We start from the raw sequence: 17915 nt of genomic DNA, 5'->3' as shown, positions 1-17915 counted from the left end.
ATTATTTAGAAAAACTAAAGGACATCCAGCATTCTACGTTTAAACAATTTCCAAAAATCTAAGTGTGGCGAGGAAAGTACTATACCTGTAAGTGAAGTCTTTAATTTTCCATTTCATTCACCCAGAGCAAAGCCATATCTGTGCACACAGCATCAGAAATAATGTAGAAAGACCGCTTCAGCATCCTCATCTGAAATATTATCAGAAAGACAAATTGCCTCAGCATGACAGAATAACGTTCATCTAAAGCATCATGTAATTCTAGAGAGGAAGCACACACTACATAAAAGAAAGTTACAACTAAAGGTTTCTTCTGGATACCATCAAAGAAAAGACGCTGAAAGAAGACTCCGAAGCTGACACGTTAACAACCAAAAGATTGGAAAATCACCTTTGTTCAACAACCGTTTTTAACCAGTTACGCAAGTTTGAGACTATCTGCCTCGGGATATAAAACACCTTCACCCACTCTGCTCTTTCTTGCGAAAACCTTAAAAATTCACCACTTTATTGTATTAATGATCATCTCAGATTGTTTCCTTTTTATTGTGTACTGTTCTGTAATTCTATGTAAATCGCCTCAACATTATCTGTTGTGTAGGAGTGATATGTAAAACTGTTAAATATAAAAATGGATTAAAGGTGCACTGTTGCGCTATATCTAATGTAAATAAATCCTCATCCTCAGAACTACAAAGCTTAAACTTACCCCAAACATAGAAAGGGTAGAAGGAACTGATGTTCTCCGACTAATGATCCACAATAGTACTCTGCACGTTTTAACGCCCTCAGTTACTGCCATTACACCAGTGCAAATAGGTACTTATCAGTTTAATCATTAAATATCAGACTAACACCTTATAACTGCATTGCTAAGAACCTATAGAAATAGATTTGAGAAAAACTTCAGTCACAAATTAAGTTGCTGCCGGAGAGGCTATTACCTAAAGACTATTATCTGTTAGAAATATTTCAACAGGTGTTACAGGACTGCTTCCCGACGTTTCTTGCTCAATTCAAGTGTTGAGAAGATTACACACAATTTCTTTTAGAGATAAGTGCTGAACATTATCTAAACAAGCCCGACTCTAAAATCGAGGCAAAATAACCGAAGTTAGGGAAAAAAGTTACCTGTGCCCAAAAAGATACAGCCATAAATCTTATCATACAGAATTTGACAGAATGCACACAGGGGAAAACCACTCTCAGTGCAAAGTATGCCAAAAAAGTTTCAGGCGTAAATCTTATCTCACTGAACATATGAGAATCCACACTGGGGAAAAACCTTTTCAGTGCTCTGAATGCCAGAAAAGCTTTAGAGTCAAAGCGAGTCTATATCAACATGCATTAACCCACTCTGTGGGAAAACATTATCAGTGCTCTGAATGCCCAAAACATTTCAAACTTAAATCACTTCTAACTGCACATGTGAGATTCCACACTGGGAATAAACCTTATCAGTGCTCTGAATGCCAGAAATGTTTCAATGAAAAAAGACATCTCACCCTGCATATAAGAACCCACACTGGGGGAAAACGTTATCAGTGCTCCGAATGCCCAAAAGATTTCCAACTTAAATCACTTCTAACTGCACATGTGAGATTCCACACTGGGGAAAAACCTTATCAGTGCTCTGAATGCCAGAAATGTTTCAGTGACAAAAAAAGACTCACTAAACATTCAAGGACCCACACTTGGGTAAAACGTTATCAGTGCACTGAATGCGACAAATGTTTCAGTGAAAAAAGCAGTCTCACTCAGCATATAAGAACCCACACTGGGGAAAAACCTTATCAGTGCTCTGAATGCCACAAATGTTTCCGTCAAAAAAGCAATCTCACTGAGCATATAAAAATCCACACTGGGGAAAAACCTTATCAGTGCTCTGAATGCCAGATATGTGTCAGGCAAAAAAGGGATCTCACTCAGCATATAAGAATCCACACTGGGGAAAAACCTTATCAGTGCTCTGAATGCCACAAATGTTTCAGTCAAAAAAGCAATCTCACTACGCATATAAAAATCCACACTGGGGAAAAACCTTATCAGTGCTCCGAATGCCAGATATGTTTCAGTGTAAAAGACAGTCTCACTAAGCATATAAGAATCCACACTGGGGAAAAACCTTATCAGTGCTCCGAATGCCAAAAATTTTTCATATCAAAATCTAATCTCACTGATCATGTGAAAATCCACACTCGAGTAAAAAAATGATCTGTGCTCTAAATGTCAGAAAAGACTCCGAGGTAGAGATGGTTACAAGCGCCATAAGAAAACACACCATCAAAATAATAAGTTCTCCGAATGCCAGAAAAGCATACATTTTAAACTCAATCTCACTCTACATGAGCAGACGCACACAGGGGAAAAACATTACCAATTTCTGTGAATCCCAGAAATTCGTATTTGATAGGCACAGCCTCACTAACCATAAGCGACTCCATACTGATGAAAAACCTTATGAGTGCTCTGAATGCCAGAAAAGCTGCAGAGAAAAACGCTATCTCACCATGAGAAACTCCACACTAGAGAAAATCCTTATGCCATAAAAGGTTGAATCTGAAAGACAGTGTTATGCTTTATGAGCGATCTCACTCTGGGGAAAAACCTTATGAGTGCTTGAAATGCAAGCAATGTTTTGGGTACAAATTACTTCTCACTTGACATGAGCTCACACGGGGGAAAAAAGCCTTATGTGTGTTCTGAATGTCAGATAAGGTTTAGTCTTGAATACAATGTCATTTCACATGAGAGAATTCACACTGGACTAAAGCCATATACAGGAGGGGAAAGCCAGAAACGTTATACTCAGAAAGGAGATATCACTAAACATGAGAAATGCATCCACACCAGGTGAAAAGTAAGGCGTATCTTGAGTTTCAGAAAAGCTTCTAACAACCTGACTTTACATGAGAGAGCACATATTGCAATAGAATTCATCAAGAAACTCTTGCAGGATAACTTAGGCTGCCCGCCTGCAACCTCCAAAGAAATTTCAGGCCTGGAAATATTTTTCATTGCAACAGAATCCACAATTTGAGTATCTGAAAGTTACAAAACTCTCAAGGTCTTTACTTTACACAGAGAAGTGTTAGTGCTTGCAAAAATCAACTAATTGCCCAAAAAATCACAATAATAATGGCTTAAATTTTACTCCACCCAAAAGGTTTCTACTCAGCCTTGTTTCTTAACATATGACTGATATCTATTTTTTCATTATAAGATTAAGCCTATGCAGACTTCCTCAGTGAGGAACTCCGCAAAGTGACAAACAAAACTCTGGCGGTCTACGCGGAGTTCCGCAAGCAGCGGAGTGCGTAAGGGTCATGCAGTTTGTGGTGATTTCATCCATGTGGGAGGATCATTTGGCCCTTCTCTTCCATGAAGTTATGGATCTCTTTGTCAAACGGGTCCCTGTGCCAGAAGTAGGTCGGGGTTGCTACTCCCATTACTTCTTGGTACCCAAGAAGGACAAAGGCCTGCATCCTAGCTTAGTTCTCAGGGACAGCTTTCTCCGAAAGGAGAAGTTCAAGTTGTTAATCTTGGCTCAAGTCTTATCTGCCTTCGACCCTGGAGATTTGATGGTAGCGTTGGACTTGCAGGACACTTACTTTCACATCCCAGTCTTGCCTGCCCACCGGCATTACCTATGGTTCACGGTGGGCCACCCGCATTTTCAGTTTACCACACTTCCCTTTGACCTTACCAGCCACCCCCTCCCCCGGGTGTTCACGAAAGTGATGGCGGTGGTCGCAGCTCATCTGCGCAGATCAGGGGTTCCAGTCTTCCCCTATCTCGACGACTGGCTGTTGAAGGCTCCCACCAACAGACTACAACGGACTTCCTGCATTTGCTGGGGTTCTCAGTTAACGTGCTGAAGTTGCACCTGATTCCATCCGATAAGCTCCTTTTCATCGGAGCGGTTCTGGACACAACACAGTTTTGGGTCTATCCTCCCTAGCAGCAAGTCTAGTATATTGGGGCTATGATACCGATGTTTCAACCTGAATCCCGGTATTCGGTGAGAATGACCCTGAGGCTGCTGGGCCTCATGACCTCCTGCATCCTGCTGGTGCATCATGCCAGTTTGCATATACGTGCTCTGCAGTGGGACCTGAAGTTTCAGTGGGCGCAGCACCAGGGGAATCTTTCCGATGACATTCAGATTACGGAGGGGAATGCAAGTCAGTTGCAGTGGGGTTCACGAACCAGGATTGGGTCAACAGCAGATCCCTCTACCTTCTCCAACCCGGTTCACAGTAGTGACGGATGCGTCACTCCTGGGTTGGGGCAGCCATATGGGAATGGTGGAGATCAAAGACCTCTGGTCTCTGGCAGAGTCCAGGCACCACATCAACCCCCTGGAGCTCCGGGCGATTCATCTTGCACTGAAGGCATTCCTTCTTTCTGTCAAAGGAAGAGTGGTGCAGGTGTTCACGGACAACACCACCGCCATGTGGTACTGCAACAAACAGGGCAGGGTGGGGTCGTGGACCGTATGTCAAGAGGCTTTTCGCCTTTGGACATGGCTGGAACATCAGGGCATATCTCTGGTAGTTCAACACTTAATAGGTTCACTGAACGCAAGGACGGACAAACTCAGCCGCCAGTGCATGATGGATCACAAATGGCATCTTCACTCGAAGGTCGTGCTAGGTCTCTTTCAGTAGTGGGGAGAGCCTTGGTTAGATCTATTCGCCACCGAAGAGAACGCTCAATGTCAGCAGTTCTGCGTGTTAGAGTTTCCAAAGCGACCCTCGCTCTGCGACCCTTTTCGTTGCGAGTGGAGTTGCGGCCTCCTGTACCACTTCTGCCAAGATTGCTGAAGAAGATCAAACACGATCAGTCCCAAGTCTGGTACCCCGAGCTCTTGGAAATGGCCTTCGATCCTATTGTTAACAGATTTCTGAAGTGCATTACTCATCTCTTTCCTCCTTCTCCTTTCGTAATACCCTAGTGGGAGTTGACCTCACTTATCTTATGTGTGCTCCCTTTGAGCGCCTACATAATTGTCCTCTTCGCCTCCTTAGAAAACTAGTTTTTTGCTTGCCATCACCTCTGCTTGCAGGATGAGTGAGCTTCAGGCTTATCCTCCAGACCTCCCTTTCTTGCTGTCCATCCAAACAAAGTAGTCCTCCGTGTAAGCCCTCTTTTCTACCCAAAGTGATTGCCTCTTTCCACATAGGTCTGACCATCAGATTACCTACCTTCTTCCCACCTCTGCTGTGTTTTTCTCTGCCAGGTGCACAACATATAGACTGTTCACACACTTTATGTAGTATGCTTTGTTCTGGGCAGATAAACTCTAATCCCCACTCTACTTCTATCCACGTGTTAGTGCAGCCCGATGTAAACAGTAATTGTAATGTATTTAGATTTACATAACACTTACTACCCCATACGAACTTTGAAGCACTTTTTCGACGAGTAGCACACTACTCTAGGATCCAAAATTGATTAGTGGTGCATTAGTATAGGGAAATATAAAATGTATATGAGAGCTGGACATGTTGGTCTGTTAGTTGGGTTATAAAAGATTGTGGGGGGATAGAAGAGGGAAGGTTTTGCATTTATATAGCGCTTGCTACCCCTGATGAAGTGTTGAATCGCTTTTCAGCGAGTAGCATGCTACTCCAGATCCTAAAAAGATGAACAGACAGATCAATTATGGTGGGGAGGTTGTTTTATTGTATACACACAACTGTACACAAATTAATAAAATTCCGTTGTAAAGTTGTATCCAAGAGGCAAGTATAGTCTCTGATAATAATGTATACAATACTGATAAGTTTTAAGTTGGCTTGCCATCAAGACTGATGCCCTGTAATGTTGATGCAAATTCATGTGTGCTGGAGTATCTTAGACTCTTTTTGAATTGTACCATCCACCTTGTAGGTTCTGCTATTTGTATCATGTCCACGTTGTAGGCAGACACAAACGCCTAAATTGTGCACTATTTATATTAAGCATAATAAGCAAGTAAGTGAGTAGATGACAGTAAGCACTGTACAAGCTGTATTAGGTGCTTAGAAGTAGAGTGACATAGAGGGCAATAAACACTCACTAAATCTTTTTTATTATTATTAACAGCCCTCATAAGAACATACAATTCAATACGATATACAAATAGCCCACTGGGGAACGGTTCAGGCATCATCTGGGGATTACACATCCGAGAAACACAAGTGTCTTTCATGAATACAAATTGACTACTCGTCCAAGGACTCCACTGTATTATTGACACGGGCAAAAAGGCAAACAAGCAGTCAGGAGGCGCACTGATTGTATACCCCCACCTAACTGGATGGTGACAGACCCCAACCACCTGCAGGAGAAACGTGCCACCTCACTTAATAGCTGCCAGACGCTTTACTATGTAAGCAGACTGGTGGTTTACAACTGCGCCTTCGTTGGGGCATCACATGTTTTTTCCAGCATAATCTGGTGTGCTCCCCCCTGTGTGGGATGAGAGCACCCACTGAAAACTGCACCGTTGTGTAGTCTGGGACAGTGCACCTTCCATGTAATTCTGAACTGGGCCTTTAAATACAGTACTATTTTGTGTGCCTATTTAATTCAGGTATACAAAGAATGTGGTACTACTTGTATACTAGGGTAGGACAAGAAAGATTGAATTTCTATGGTGGCAGAAATGTTTTTGTCAAAGTGCTTTATGCCCTAAACACTCTCCCGTACCCTGAACATAATGAGATTACGTAGAATATACTTTGCATGCCTAATGCTGCCATTTGTATTTCAAGACCAGTGATTAATGTGGCTTTATCAAGTTCAAAGCCGTTAGGCGTTTCCGACCTGTCTGATACTTGCATATGGAAAAGATGGGTCATTTGAACCTAAAGATAGATAAACATATTCATAGGTCACGATTTATGTCTGCATCTAATATAAAACTCTAAATTAGGAGAGGTGATAAGTGAGAAGTTAAAGGCAGCCGATAATCGAGCTGCATTTGTACATAGGCCTTCCTATATTATGATATCTATTCCTGCTTAAGTCTTTAATTGTAATGAATACTTTAATACCCAGGCATGAAGTCATCGTCGAGCTGTTTAGATAATCCACCTGTCTCGCCACTTCTTCCCCACTGCATCCTTAACCAGTGGCCTAGACAGTGTGCCTTGGGCCCCAAGGCAAGAAAGGAAATGTGACCCCTGCCCCCTGTTTGAACTGTGGAAAACAGCAATAATCATTGTTCTGTGGGCCCGTCAGGCCACTGTTTGAACTGTGACAAACAGCAATTATCAGGGTTCAGTGGGCCTTTAAGGCATCTGGGACCTCGTGCCACTGCACCTGCTGCACCAATGGGAAGCTAAGCCCCTGCCCTTAACAGCTTCTATTCTAGCCCCACTAGAGAACCGAAACAGCCAAGTACTGATCTGGCCATATATGCAGGCATGCAGCCGCTTCTTCCACTGAAGGGATTTAAGTTGCATGAAAGCAGCATGCGGGAAACAACCATTTTCTGAGGCTAAGTCAACTAACGCCTCGTCTGTTCCAACCTGAATCGATTTAAAACCAGGGACGAAAAAACGGTTCATTGTCATCCCTTGCTTATCAGAAGGGTAAAACAGATTCATCTAACATTACAGTGTACCACATACAATATTGTGATTGTGTTTACAAATTAAAACTAGCATGCATATATAATGGGGAACCTTTGGCCAAATAGCCATTTTCCCTACCCATACTTTTAACACATCTTATATAAAAAATGCTAATTACATTGTCAGCCGGAAATAGTTATTAGCGCCTACTCATAAGCAAATGCCACTTAGAATTGTCTTTCACTTCAAGCTTTCAAAAGTAAATTGATATAAAAGCAGTATTGAACTTTTTGACATTGTGTACTCTTACCAAAATTTAGAGCATCAATTTTATATGACACACCATAGAAAAAAGGAGTTGTTTATATATACTAAACCTCCAAAAACGTTCGATTAACCAGTTATAAAGTCACGTCTAGCTTAGTTTATAGTCTTATTTTTTTTTTAAAGAAATTATTTCACATTGTTCATTGGATCTGCATGGCTAAACACTTATAAGGTCCCAAAGGCATGACCTATTGGCTATGATAAGGCTTGTTATTGATTGAGTACATTGAGCAGCAGAACTTTTGATTAAGTCGTGAAGAATGCCGCAAACACCTCTTTGGAGGGAATAGGCTGAAACATGTTGACCTCTTATTGTAATTGTAATTATAAATGCATTTATATAGCACATAAATCACCCGAAGGTCTAGAAGTGCTTGCAGATCCTCACAGCAGGGACAATGGTCGAATGATTAGAAGATTATTGACTCTAACAGTGCATATATATTTCTCTCACAGTGTCCTGTTGTTAATCCTGGCCCAGGGGCGTACAAATAATGGAAACCACATACCCTTTAGCAAGTTTTAACTTTCACTCTGCTGCCCACACTACCCTGAGCTCATTATTGTGCTATTTAGTATACCTTTCTGTATAACAAAATATGCCTGAACTCCACCCTCTCAGTGAGGGGGTTGTTTCATGGTGCAAGGAGATTCCCAATAAGGAAGCATGCCAACTATGGTGGGTTAGGGAAATCGTCCTTTTAAAGGGATATTGCATCTTACCTAGCTCTTCATTTGCAACAGTAATCCTCAGAGACCCAAGGGTTTCTTGATTGTGGTAGAAATACATTTTTACCCCTTCATTCTACGTTCAAGCACAGACCATTGCATGAAATGTTATGATCTATGTAGGGAAATTACTCTGTACACTGATAATATGTGTTAAAATAACAGAAAGTTGATAATCGCATTTAATAACTTCTCATACCTGGATTTATCTAGAAGAGAAGCCTGTTAATTCTAGTAGATTTTTGATACCACAAGGTATAAGAAATTAGGGGATCTTTATCTGATATCTTTATCAGTAAATTATCTGAAATTATTGAACATAAACTTTTGCAAGTATTATTTCTAAAGATTAAGGAAGTTCTATATTGGTCTTTTCTAAACTAACCCCAGTTTGTATGACTACAATAACCACCGCTCTCAAATCAATATTGTGCTTGTTTTAGTGAGAAAGCTAAATGATCTAGGAGAAACCAGGACTGCGCATCAGTATTTTTCTTAGGAAGCTTCAAGTTAGAGTGAAAAACACTTTTTAGAACGCCCCAAAAATTGTGATAAAGATATTTCAATATGTTTGACAAAAAGAATAGGTACATTTCTTGACAATATTGAAATGGGAAATAACAGGAACAAATATTTACACGACTGTTAGACGGGGACCCGGAGGGTCGGCCGAGTAGAGGGGGAGAGGCCTCCTGGTGAGGGCCTTCGCCGGTAATCGTACAGACAAGTAACTTTCCCCCCACAGATGGACACCACACCAAGATAGGTTACGTAGACTTTTATAGGTATTCTGAAGCAGGTTACTTTGACGATGCAGTGGGGACCCGGATTCGAGGGTCTCGACAATTCTAGTCTCTTTGGGAAAAGGGGTAGCGGGACAGTCTGAGTACCGGTCCGGTACGGAAGCAGCAGTGGTGGAGCTCACAATCCTCGAGCTGGAGGGTTCGCAAGGAGGGGCTGCGGCAGCGCCAGCAGGCCTTCGTGATGGTTTACGACGAGGAGGGCCGCGGCAGCGCCAGCAGGCCTTGAAGATGGTTCACGACGAGGAGGGCAGCGGCAGCGCCAGCAGGCCTTGAAGATGGTTCACGACGAGGAGGGCCGCGGCAGCGCCAGCAGGCCTTGAAGATGGTTCACGACAAGGAGGGCCGCGGCAGCGCCAGCAGGCCTTGAAGATGGTTCACGACGAGGATGAGCGCGGCAGCGCCAGCAGGCCTTCAAAGGTAGTTCACGGAGAGGAGCCGCGGCAGCGCCAGCAGGCCTCCAAGGTTGAGGTTGTCTCGGTGTCTCTCGACTCCAGGATACAACTGCCTTCCTGCTCTGGAGCTGCCCCAGTTATGGGTCTGGCGCCCTTTGATGTCCGGACCCTCGCACTTGGAGGCCGGGAGGTCCGGGATGAGGGAGTCCAGACACCCAGCAGGGGGGTGGAGCCAGCGCCCAGGGAGGCTGGGGGCGATCGAAACCTGGCGGAGGGGAGCCATCGCCACTCCTTCTCCCACTGACCTGCCAAGTGGTCTCTTCACCCCCTGGGTGGATGGTGGTGCCTCGATGTCGGGGCCTGGCTGGGCCCGATGGCCGAGGTCGACCCGAGGCCACAAGGCCTGGTCGTGTAGTGTTCAAAATGGCGGCTGGGCCGGAGACAGTGGTTCTGGAAGGGACCCGGACCAGCCGATACTGTGGTGTTCAGGAGCCGGGGTTCCATCGGGGAAGGGCCGTGGGTTACCCCGGCGGGTTGCAGGGGTGGTTTTTGTCCGGGGAACAGGAGGAGCAGGGGTCTGCGACCCGCCATGCGGGGAGGGGTCGGGCCTGCCACGAGGCCTGTCCAACATGCGTCCCCCCCAGCTGAAGGCAGGGAGAGTCACCCATCCTCTTGGGGACTCTCCTCGACGAGGCGGAAGAAGCGGGACAGGCCGTCTGCGTTGGCGTGGTCTTGGCCGGGGCGATGCTTCACAGTGAAATCCATCCCCTGCAGGGAGATGGACCAACGCAACAGCTTCGGGTTTTCTCCCCGCATCTGCATCAGCCATTGCAGGGGTCGGTGATCTGTTTGCATCCGGAAGTGGGTACCGAAGAGATAGGGCCGGAGCTTCTTGAGGGCCCATACCACGGCGAAGGCCTCCAGCTCGATGGTGCTCCAGCGCTGTTCTCGGGCCAGCAGGCGTCGGCTGATGAAGGCCACTGGCTGATCAACTCCCTCGGTGTTGAGTTGGGAGAGGACGGCCCCCACGCCATGATCTGAGGCGTCCGTCTGTACTATGAATTCCCAGCTGTAGTCGGGGCTTGGAGCACGGGGCGGTGCACATGGCGGACTTGAGGTTCTCAAAGGCCGCCTGACATTCAGGAGTCCAGTTGACTTTCTGGGGGTTCTTTTTGGACGTGAGTTCTGTGAGTGGACCCACAATGCTGCCATAGTCTTTTACGAAGCGCCGGTAGTACCCGGTGAGCTCCAGGAAGGCTTGGACCTCTGTTTGGGTGACCGGGGGCTCCCATGCCTGGATGGCGGCAATCTTGAGCTGGAGGGGGGCCACCAGGCCACTGCCCACTTGGTGTCCCAGGTAGGTCACGGATCCTTGGCCGATCTGGCACTTTCTGGCCTTGATTGTTAGCCCGCCCTGCCGGAGGGCGGTCAGGACCTCCCAGAGGTGGTGGAGGTGTTCTGTCCAGTGGCGGCTGTACACGGCAATATCGTCCAGATAGGCGGCGCTGAATTCCTCCCGACCCGCCAAGACTTTGTTCACTAGTCTCTGGAAGGTGGCGGGTGCGTTTTTCATCCCGAAGGGCATCACCTTGAAGTGGTAGTGGCCATCCGGGGTGGAGAAGGCGGATCGCTCCTGGGCACCTGGTGTGAGGCCGATCTGCCAATAGCCCGCTGTCAAATCAAAGATGCTCAGGTAGCGGGCGGCCCCCATGCGGTCGATCAGTTCATCTGCCCGGGGAATGGGGTGAGCGTCGGTCCTGGTGACGGCGTTCAGACCCCGATAGTCTACACAGAACCTGAGCTCGGGGCGAAGCCCAGGGCGGCGGCCTTGGGACCAGCTCGACCGGGCTGGCCCAGGGGCTGTCGGAAGGCTCAATCACTCCTAGGGCTAGCATCTTGGAGACTTCCGACTGGATGCAGGCGCGTACTCGATCAGGCACCCTATACGCCCTGTGACGGATAGGGGGGCTATCCCCGGTGTCGACATCGTGGAGGCACCAGGGCGTGACCCCCGGAATGAGGGAGAACAGGTCGGCAAATTGTAGTAGCAGTTTTTGGCAGTCTTGGCGTTGCGCTGGGGACAGGGCATCGGAGAGGTGGACTCCCTCCACGGAGCCGTCTTTCTCGAGTGTTTTCAGGAGATCGGGAAGGGGCTCGGAGTCTTCTTCAGCCCCATTGTCGGTAGCCATCAGGAGGCTAAGTTCAGAACGCACAAAGTGGGGCTTGAGTCGGGTGGCGTGGAGGACACGTAGGGGGTTTCGGGGTGACTCCATGTCTACCAGGTAGGTGACGGGGCCCTTGCGCTCCACCACTTTGAAGGGTCCCGTCCATTTGTCCTGGAGGGCGCAAGGTTCAACCGGGGACATCACGCAGACCTGCTGTCCCGGCTCGAACTCGATGGATGAGGCATTCTGATCATACCAGCGCTTCATGTCCTCTTGGCTGGCTTCGAGGTTGGCCTTGGCAAGTTCCCTGAACCGCCGGGTCTGGTTACGGAGGGTCAAGAGGTACTTGTATACATCAGGGGGAGTCTTCTGAGGGGCCACCTCCCATCCCTCTTTGACCAGGCTGAGGGGGCCCCGGACGGGGTGCCCATACAAGAGTTTGAACGGACTGAAGCCCAGGGATTTCTGGGGGACGTCCCTGTAAGCGAACAGGAGGCACGGGAGCAGCACGTCCCATTGGCGGCGTAGGGGCTCTTCCAGGCCCATGATCATCCCCTTGAGGGTGCGGTTGAATCGTTCTACTAGTCCGTTCCCTTGCGGGTGATAGGGAGTCGTGAATTTGTAGGTGACCCCGCACTGTTGCCATAGGGACTTCATGTACCTGGAGATAAAGTTTGTGCCCCTGTCGCTGACGACTTCTCGGGGGAAGCCCACCCGCGAGAAGATCCCCATCAAGGCTCGGCCCACCATGGGCGCTGTCGCGGTCCGGAGAGGTATGGCCTCGGGATAGCGGGTGGCATGGTCCACCAGGACAAGGATGAACCGGTATCCCTGTGCTGTCCGGGGCTCCAGGGGCCCCACAATGTCTATTCCCACCCGCTCAAAGGGGGTGGTGACGATGGGAAAGGGTTGCATGGGGACTTTCAGTTTTCGGCCGCTCTTCCCGCTGGCCTGGCAGGTGGGGCAGGCCCGGCAGTGGTTCGCTACATCGTTCCGCATCTTCGGCCAGTAGAAGTGGGTCACCAGGCGGCTGTACGTCTTGTCCTGCCCCAGGTGCCCGGCAAGAGGCACATCGTGTGCCAGGTTCAATAGGAAGTCTCTGAATCGGAGGGGGACCACCAGCACCCGGCTGGCTCCGAGCTCTGCAATCTTTTGCTCACTGTAGAGCAGTCCGTTGTCCCAGTAGATCCAGTTGTCCCCCGAGGCATCCCCTGTGCTCTGGGCTATGGCTTGTTGTCGGAGTCCCTCGAGGGAGGGACACGCTCTTTGTTCCTGGTGGAACTGTTCCTGAGTGGGGCCACCTTCTTGGCGCCACTGGGCCAGCTCCGGGAGGTCGTGGAGTTGATCCGGTTCTTCGTTGCCGGACCCCGGAGGACCAGGCTCAGAGGTGGTTTCTTCTGCGGCGATCGGCGGAGGAGGTTCGGGCCACTCCTGTTCCTCTGGGCTGGAGATGGCGCGGGCGGCCATGGATCGGGTCGTTACACAGACCCATTCAGGGAGACCAAGCATCCCCAGGTGCTCCCTCCGCTCAACGGCTGACCAGGGGGAGCTCTCGAGGTCGTTCCCCAGAAGGCAGTCCACCGGGGCATCGTCGCGGACAGTCACTTTTAGCATTCCGGACAACCCCCCCCCTCGAAGGGGACGCGGGCCATCTGGCACAGGCTTTCGGAGTTGTGTGCCGACCGTACTGGACAAAGTACATTGGGTAGGATCTGGTCAGTGGTCACCAGATGGCAGCGGACTGCGGTCACACTGGCCCCTGTGTCACGAAGGGCTTCCGCCCGGCGTCCATTGATGGTGACCCACTGGCTGTATTTCTGCGTGTTGGCGGGGATGGGCGCCCGCGGGACCATGTCCCTCTCCCCTAGACAGACCAGGGACATGGCGGCTGGTCCCCACTCGGGCTGGTACTGCTCGCACTCTTCGGCTTCTTCGTGGCCCGGCTCTTCTCCCAGGGCGGCGGCGGTGATCTGGCGGTTCATGGGGCTCTGATTTTTCGGGCAGTTGGGATCATTGGCGTAGTGGCCGGGTCGCTGGCATTTGTGGCAGGTAACGTTGGAGCGGAACCCTGGTCGCGTTGGAGGGCTTCCTCTTACGGCCGGGGGCGGGGGGTTGCTAGTGGGGGGCACCGTGATGGTGTCCCGGCCCCGACCCTGGCCTCCTCCTCCCCCCGTGGGCGGTGGGGCCCTTGGGAGGCTCTGTTCTGTTCGCTGGGCCAGCTCCGAGGAACTCGGGTGCTCTCCCATCGGTCTGCTTCGATGGCGAGTTTCCGAGGTTTGGTCAGCTTACTATCAAGGAGGTGCTGTCTTAGTTCGACGAAGCAATTATTGGAGAGGTGCTCCCATACAATAAGGTCGAATAATTGCTCGTAGGTGGTGACCTGGCTGCCCTTGATCCATCCCTCGAAGGCTCGGCTAAAAAAGTTTACGTACTCCACCCAGGTTGTACCAGGGATTCGTTTGCAGTCTCGAAATCGCTGCCAGTACATCTCGGGTGTGAGCCCATAGCGAGTGAGGAGGGCGGCCTTCATGTGGTCGTAGGATGTCATCTCGTGGTCGGGGAGTTGCAGCAGGGCATCTCTTCCTTCGTTGACGAATTTTCCCCATAACCCGGCTCCCCAGTCGCTCCGCGGGATTTGGCGGGAGGTCATTGCTACCTCGTAGGCCTTAAACCATTGCTGGATATCATTGTTCCGGTAGTATTCCTTGACGACGTCCTTGGGGATGTGGATCTTGGGGTCCGTAGGGGAAGTGGGGCTCTGGTGCCCGGAGACGCCGAGGTCTTTGTTCTGCCGTCGAATTTCTAGCTCCTTTAAGTTGCGCTCATGCTCGTATGCTAGTCTTTTTTCTTCCAGCTCCCTCTGGCTCTTTTTCTCTTCTCGTTCTTCCCTGAGCCGTAAGTGTTTGAGGGTTATTTTTTGTTCTGCCAGTTTGAGTTCCCCATCTAAGCGGAGTCGAGCCAGCTCCAACTCGTGGAGCCGGCTTTTCTCCCGTTCTCGGGCCTCTTCGGACGAGAGGCCCGATCTTTTTTCGTCCACGGGGGTGGTACTCGTTTCGGTGGTCTCGAGGCTTTGATTTTGGGGTGGGGATGTTTCCGTCTCCTCCCAAGCTTCCAAGGCGTGCTTGAGGTCATCTTTCCTGCTCAGTCCCGTGGTAGCAATGCCCAGCTCTATGCAGAATTGCTTTAGTTCTTTGTGGCTGTATTCTTCAAGCTTTTCCATCTGAAATTTTTCGGTTGTTCCACTCTCGTTTGTCGTCATGGTGGCTGTGTGTCATGGGGTGAGTTACTCTCTGTACGATTATGCGTCGGCTCGGATCACGCCGCTGGCCACCAATGTTAGACGGGGACTCGGAGGGTCGGCCGAGTAGAGGGGGAGAGGCCTCCTGGTGAGGGCCCTCGCCGGTAATCGTACAGACAAGTAACTTTCCCCCCACAGATGGACACCACACCAAGATAGGTTACGTAGACTTTTATAGGTATTCTGAAGCAGGTTACTTTGACGATGCAGTGGGGACCCGGATTCGAGGGTCTCGACAATTCTAGTCTCTTTGGGAAAAGGGGTAGCGGGACAGTCTGAGTACCGGTCCGGTACAGAAGCAGCAGTGGTGGAGCTCACAATCCTCGAGCTGGAGGGTTCGCAAGGAGGGGCTGCGGCAGCGCCAGCAGGCCTTCGTGATGGTTTACGACGAGGAGGGCCGCGGTAGCGCCAGCAGGCCTTGAAGATGGTTCTCGACGAGGAGGGCCGCGGCAGCGCCAGCAGGCCTTGAAGATGGTTCACGACGAGGAGGGCCGCGGCAGCACCAGCAGGCCTTGAAGATGGTTCACAACGAGGAGGGCCGCGGTAGCGCCAGCAGGCCTTGAAGATGGTTCACGACGAGGATGAGCCGCGGCAGCGCCAGCAAGCCTTCAAAGGTAGTTCACGAAGAGGAGCCGCAGCAGCGCCAGCAGGCCTCCAAGGATGAGTTTGTCTCTGTGTTTCTCGACTCCAGGATACAACTGCCTTCCTGCTCTGGAGCTGCCCCAGTTATAGGTCTGGCGCCCTTTGATGTCCGGACACTCGCACTTGGAGGTCGGGACGTCCGGAATGAGGTAGTCCAGACACCCAGCAGGGGGGTGGAGCCAGCGCCCAGGGAGGCTGGGGGCGATCGAAACCTGGCGGAGGGGAGCCATCGCCACTCCTTCTCCCATTGACCTGCCAAGTGGTCTCTTCACCCCCTGGGTGGATGGTGGTGCCTCGATGTCGGGGCCTGGCTGGGCCCGAGGCCGAGGTCGACCCGAGGCCACAAGGCCTGGTCGTGTAGTGTTCAAAATGGCGGCTGGGCCGGAGACAGTGGTTCTGGAAGGGACCCGGACCAGCCGATACTGTGGTGTTCAGGAGCCGGGGTTCCGTCGGGGAAGGGCCGTGGGTTGCCCCGGCGGGTTGCAGGGGTGGTTCTTGTCCGGGGAACAGGAGGAGCAGGGGTCCGCGACCCGCCATGCGGGGAGGGGTCGGGCCTGCCACGAGGCCTGTCCAACAACGACATTACAAAAATATTAGACTACATTGCAGCAATATAGGAAATATTGAGGTTCATGTACTAATAATCCATTTGATAAAAAGTGGTTACTTGTAGAGTCAGCACTCTACTTTGTCTGTGATTGCTTTTAAATGAAGAGATTTTTTAATGCACCCCATTTTACTTTCAGATTCACAAATGTCCCCTTGGGTTACTAACTCCTGTTACTGTTTTTCAGCCCAAATATGGTTTCAAAGCTCAATATATACCTTAACGTTGTATTAAATGTTCAAAATGAAAACTATTAACATTCCCCTTCCAAATTCTGAATTGTAACCGTGTGCATTAGTGAACCAGTGGTTATTGCTCATTTTTCTCAATTCCCTCAAATTAAGTTTTCTAATAATGTTAGTTCAATGATAACCTGTGCATGTACCTATTTAGTGTTAGTGTTGCTTCAGCTCAAATAATAACCATCACACATAACTCTTACACAATAATTAAAGACAGAATTACTGGCATCCAGCTTTAATGTTTTATTAAATATATTTGCAAATGTTGTCACTTAAACAGGAAAGCAGCTAAAGCAGTCTCTGGACATAAAATAGGATGTAATCATAATCTTTAGATACATTTTCGGAGTTTTAGGAACAATGTGTGTCTTCTTGGTTTACCCTAAACCACTATAATAAACATATTCAATGCTTTTAGATTTGATCTGTTTGTACTGGTTTCTATTGCAGACAATAATCTAGATTAAGACCAAGGACCAATTCCACCCATGACTTTTAAAATCTATTTATCATTGATCTCTTTTAGTATTATTGCAAATACAACTGTAATAGAACTGATCTGAGAGATGGACCTTCAAGTATTATGCTTAGTCAATTTATTGAACAAACTGTGGAGTTAAAATCTGAATATATTAGATCCACAAGCATTGCCTTACCACTGTATGTTCCATCAATAGATTACTTATCAACACATTTTCTCTAAGTACAATTCACTCATCTTCTATTTTCCGCGGAGCTCGTGCTGGGTCTGTTTGAACTCTTTTAAAATATGACGTTTAAATGTCCAAAGTTCAGGAATTCTAGTTTCAAGCCTTGTCAAACCAAATGAATGCTACACCAAAAGATGCCCTTCTGTGCCTACATTTTATTGTGCACCATGATTCAGAAATGGCATGTGTTTGCTTTCAGAGGTAAAATTCTAAACATATTTATTGTTGTTGCCAACCGAAACATTATCACTAATTGGGAAGATAACAAAAAGTGGTCTTGTAATGCTTTCTGGAATGGGAAGTGTTAATCAAAAATTTGATTGAATTCAAGTTTAGGTGACAATTTTACAAAAGTGTATGGATTTTGTGTATATTTAAAATTGTTGATCTCCAAAATGCCTAAATCAATAAATTGAATTGAAATGCAAGTTTATC

The 17915-nt window shown here is 48.5% G+C and overlaps 1 protein-coding gene across 2 annotated transcripts; it reads left to right on the top strand.

Annotated features, from left to right (window-relative positions):
- The first annotated feature begins 1182 nt into the window (after nt 1-1182).
- Nucleotides 1183-2389, top strand: LOC147737644 (uncharacterized). 2 transcript variants are annotated; one of them, XM_086935003.1, is made up of 3 exons: nt 1183-1480; nt 1565-2119; nt 2205-2389. In XM_086935003.1, exons 1-3 carry the CDS (start codon nt 1183-1185, stop codon nt 2387-2389), a joined length of 1038 nt encoding a protein of 345 aa, XP_086791129.1. The 2 variants fall into 2 exon arrangements, with proteins under 2 accessions (XP_086791129.1, XP_086791138.1); XM_086935012.1 differs by having other exon boundaries at nt 1565-1907; nt 1992-2248.
- The last annotated feature ends 15526 nt before the right edge of the window (nt 2390-17915 follow it).

This window comes from Lissotriton vulgaris, chromosome 1_1 (assembly GCF_964263255.1).
Source record: "Lissotriton vulgaris chromosome 1_1, aLisVul1.2, whole genome shotgun sequence".
Lineage (NCBI taxonomy): Eukaryota > Metazoa > Chordata > Amphibia > Caudata > Salamandridae > Lissotriton > Lissotriton vulgaris.
This window is presented reverse-complemented; position numbering and strand designations above follow the sequence as displayed.

Coding starts and splice junctions, on each gene's coding strand:
- LOC147737644 (XM_086935003.1), top strand. CDS start 1,183: ATGCACACAGGGGAAAACCACTCTCAGTGCAAAGTATGCCAAAAAAGT. Junction 1,481..1,564: donor GTGCTCTGAATGCCAGAAAT/GTTTCAATGAAA, acceptor AATGCCCAAAAG/ATTTCCAACTTAAATCACTT. Junction 2,120..2,204: donor TATAAGAATCCACACTGGGG/AAAAACCTTATC, acceptor CCACACTCGAGT/AAAAAAATGATCTGTGCTCT.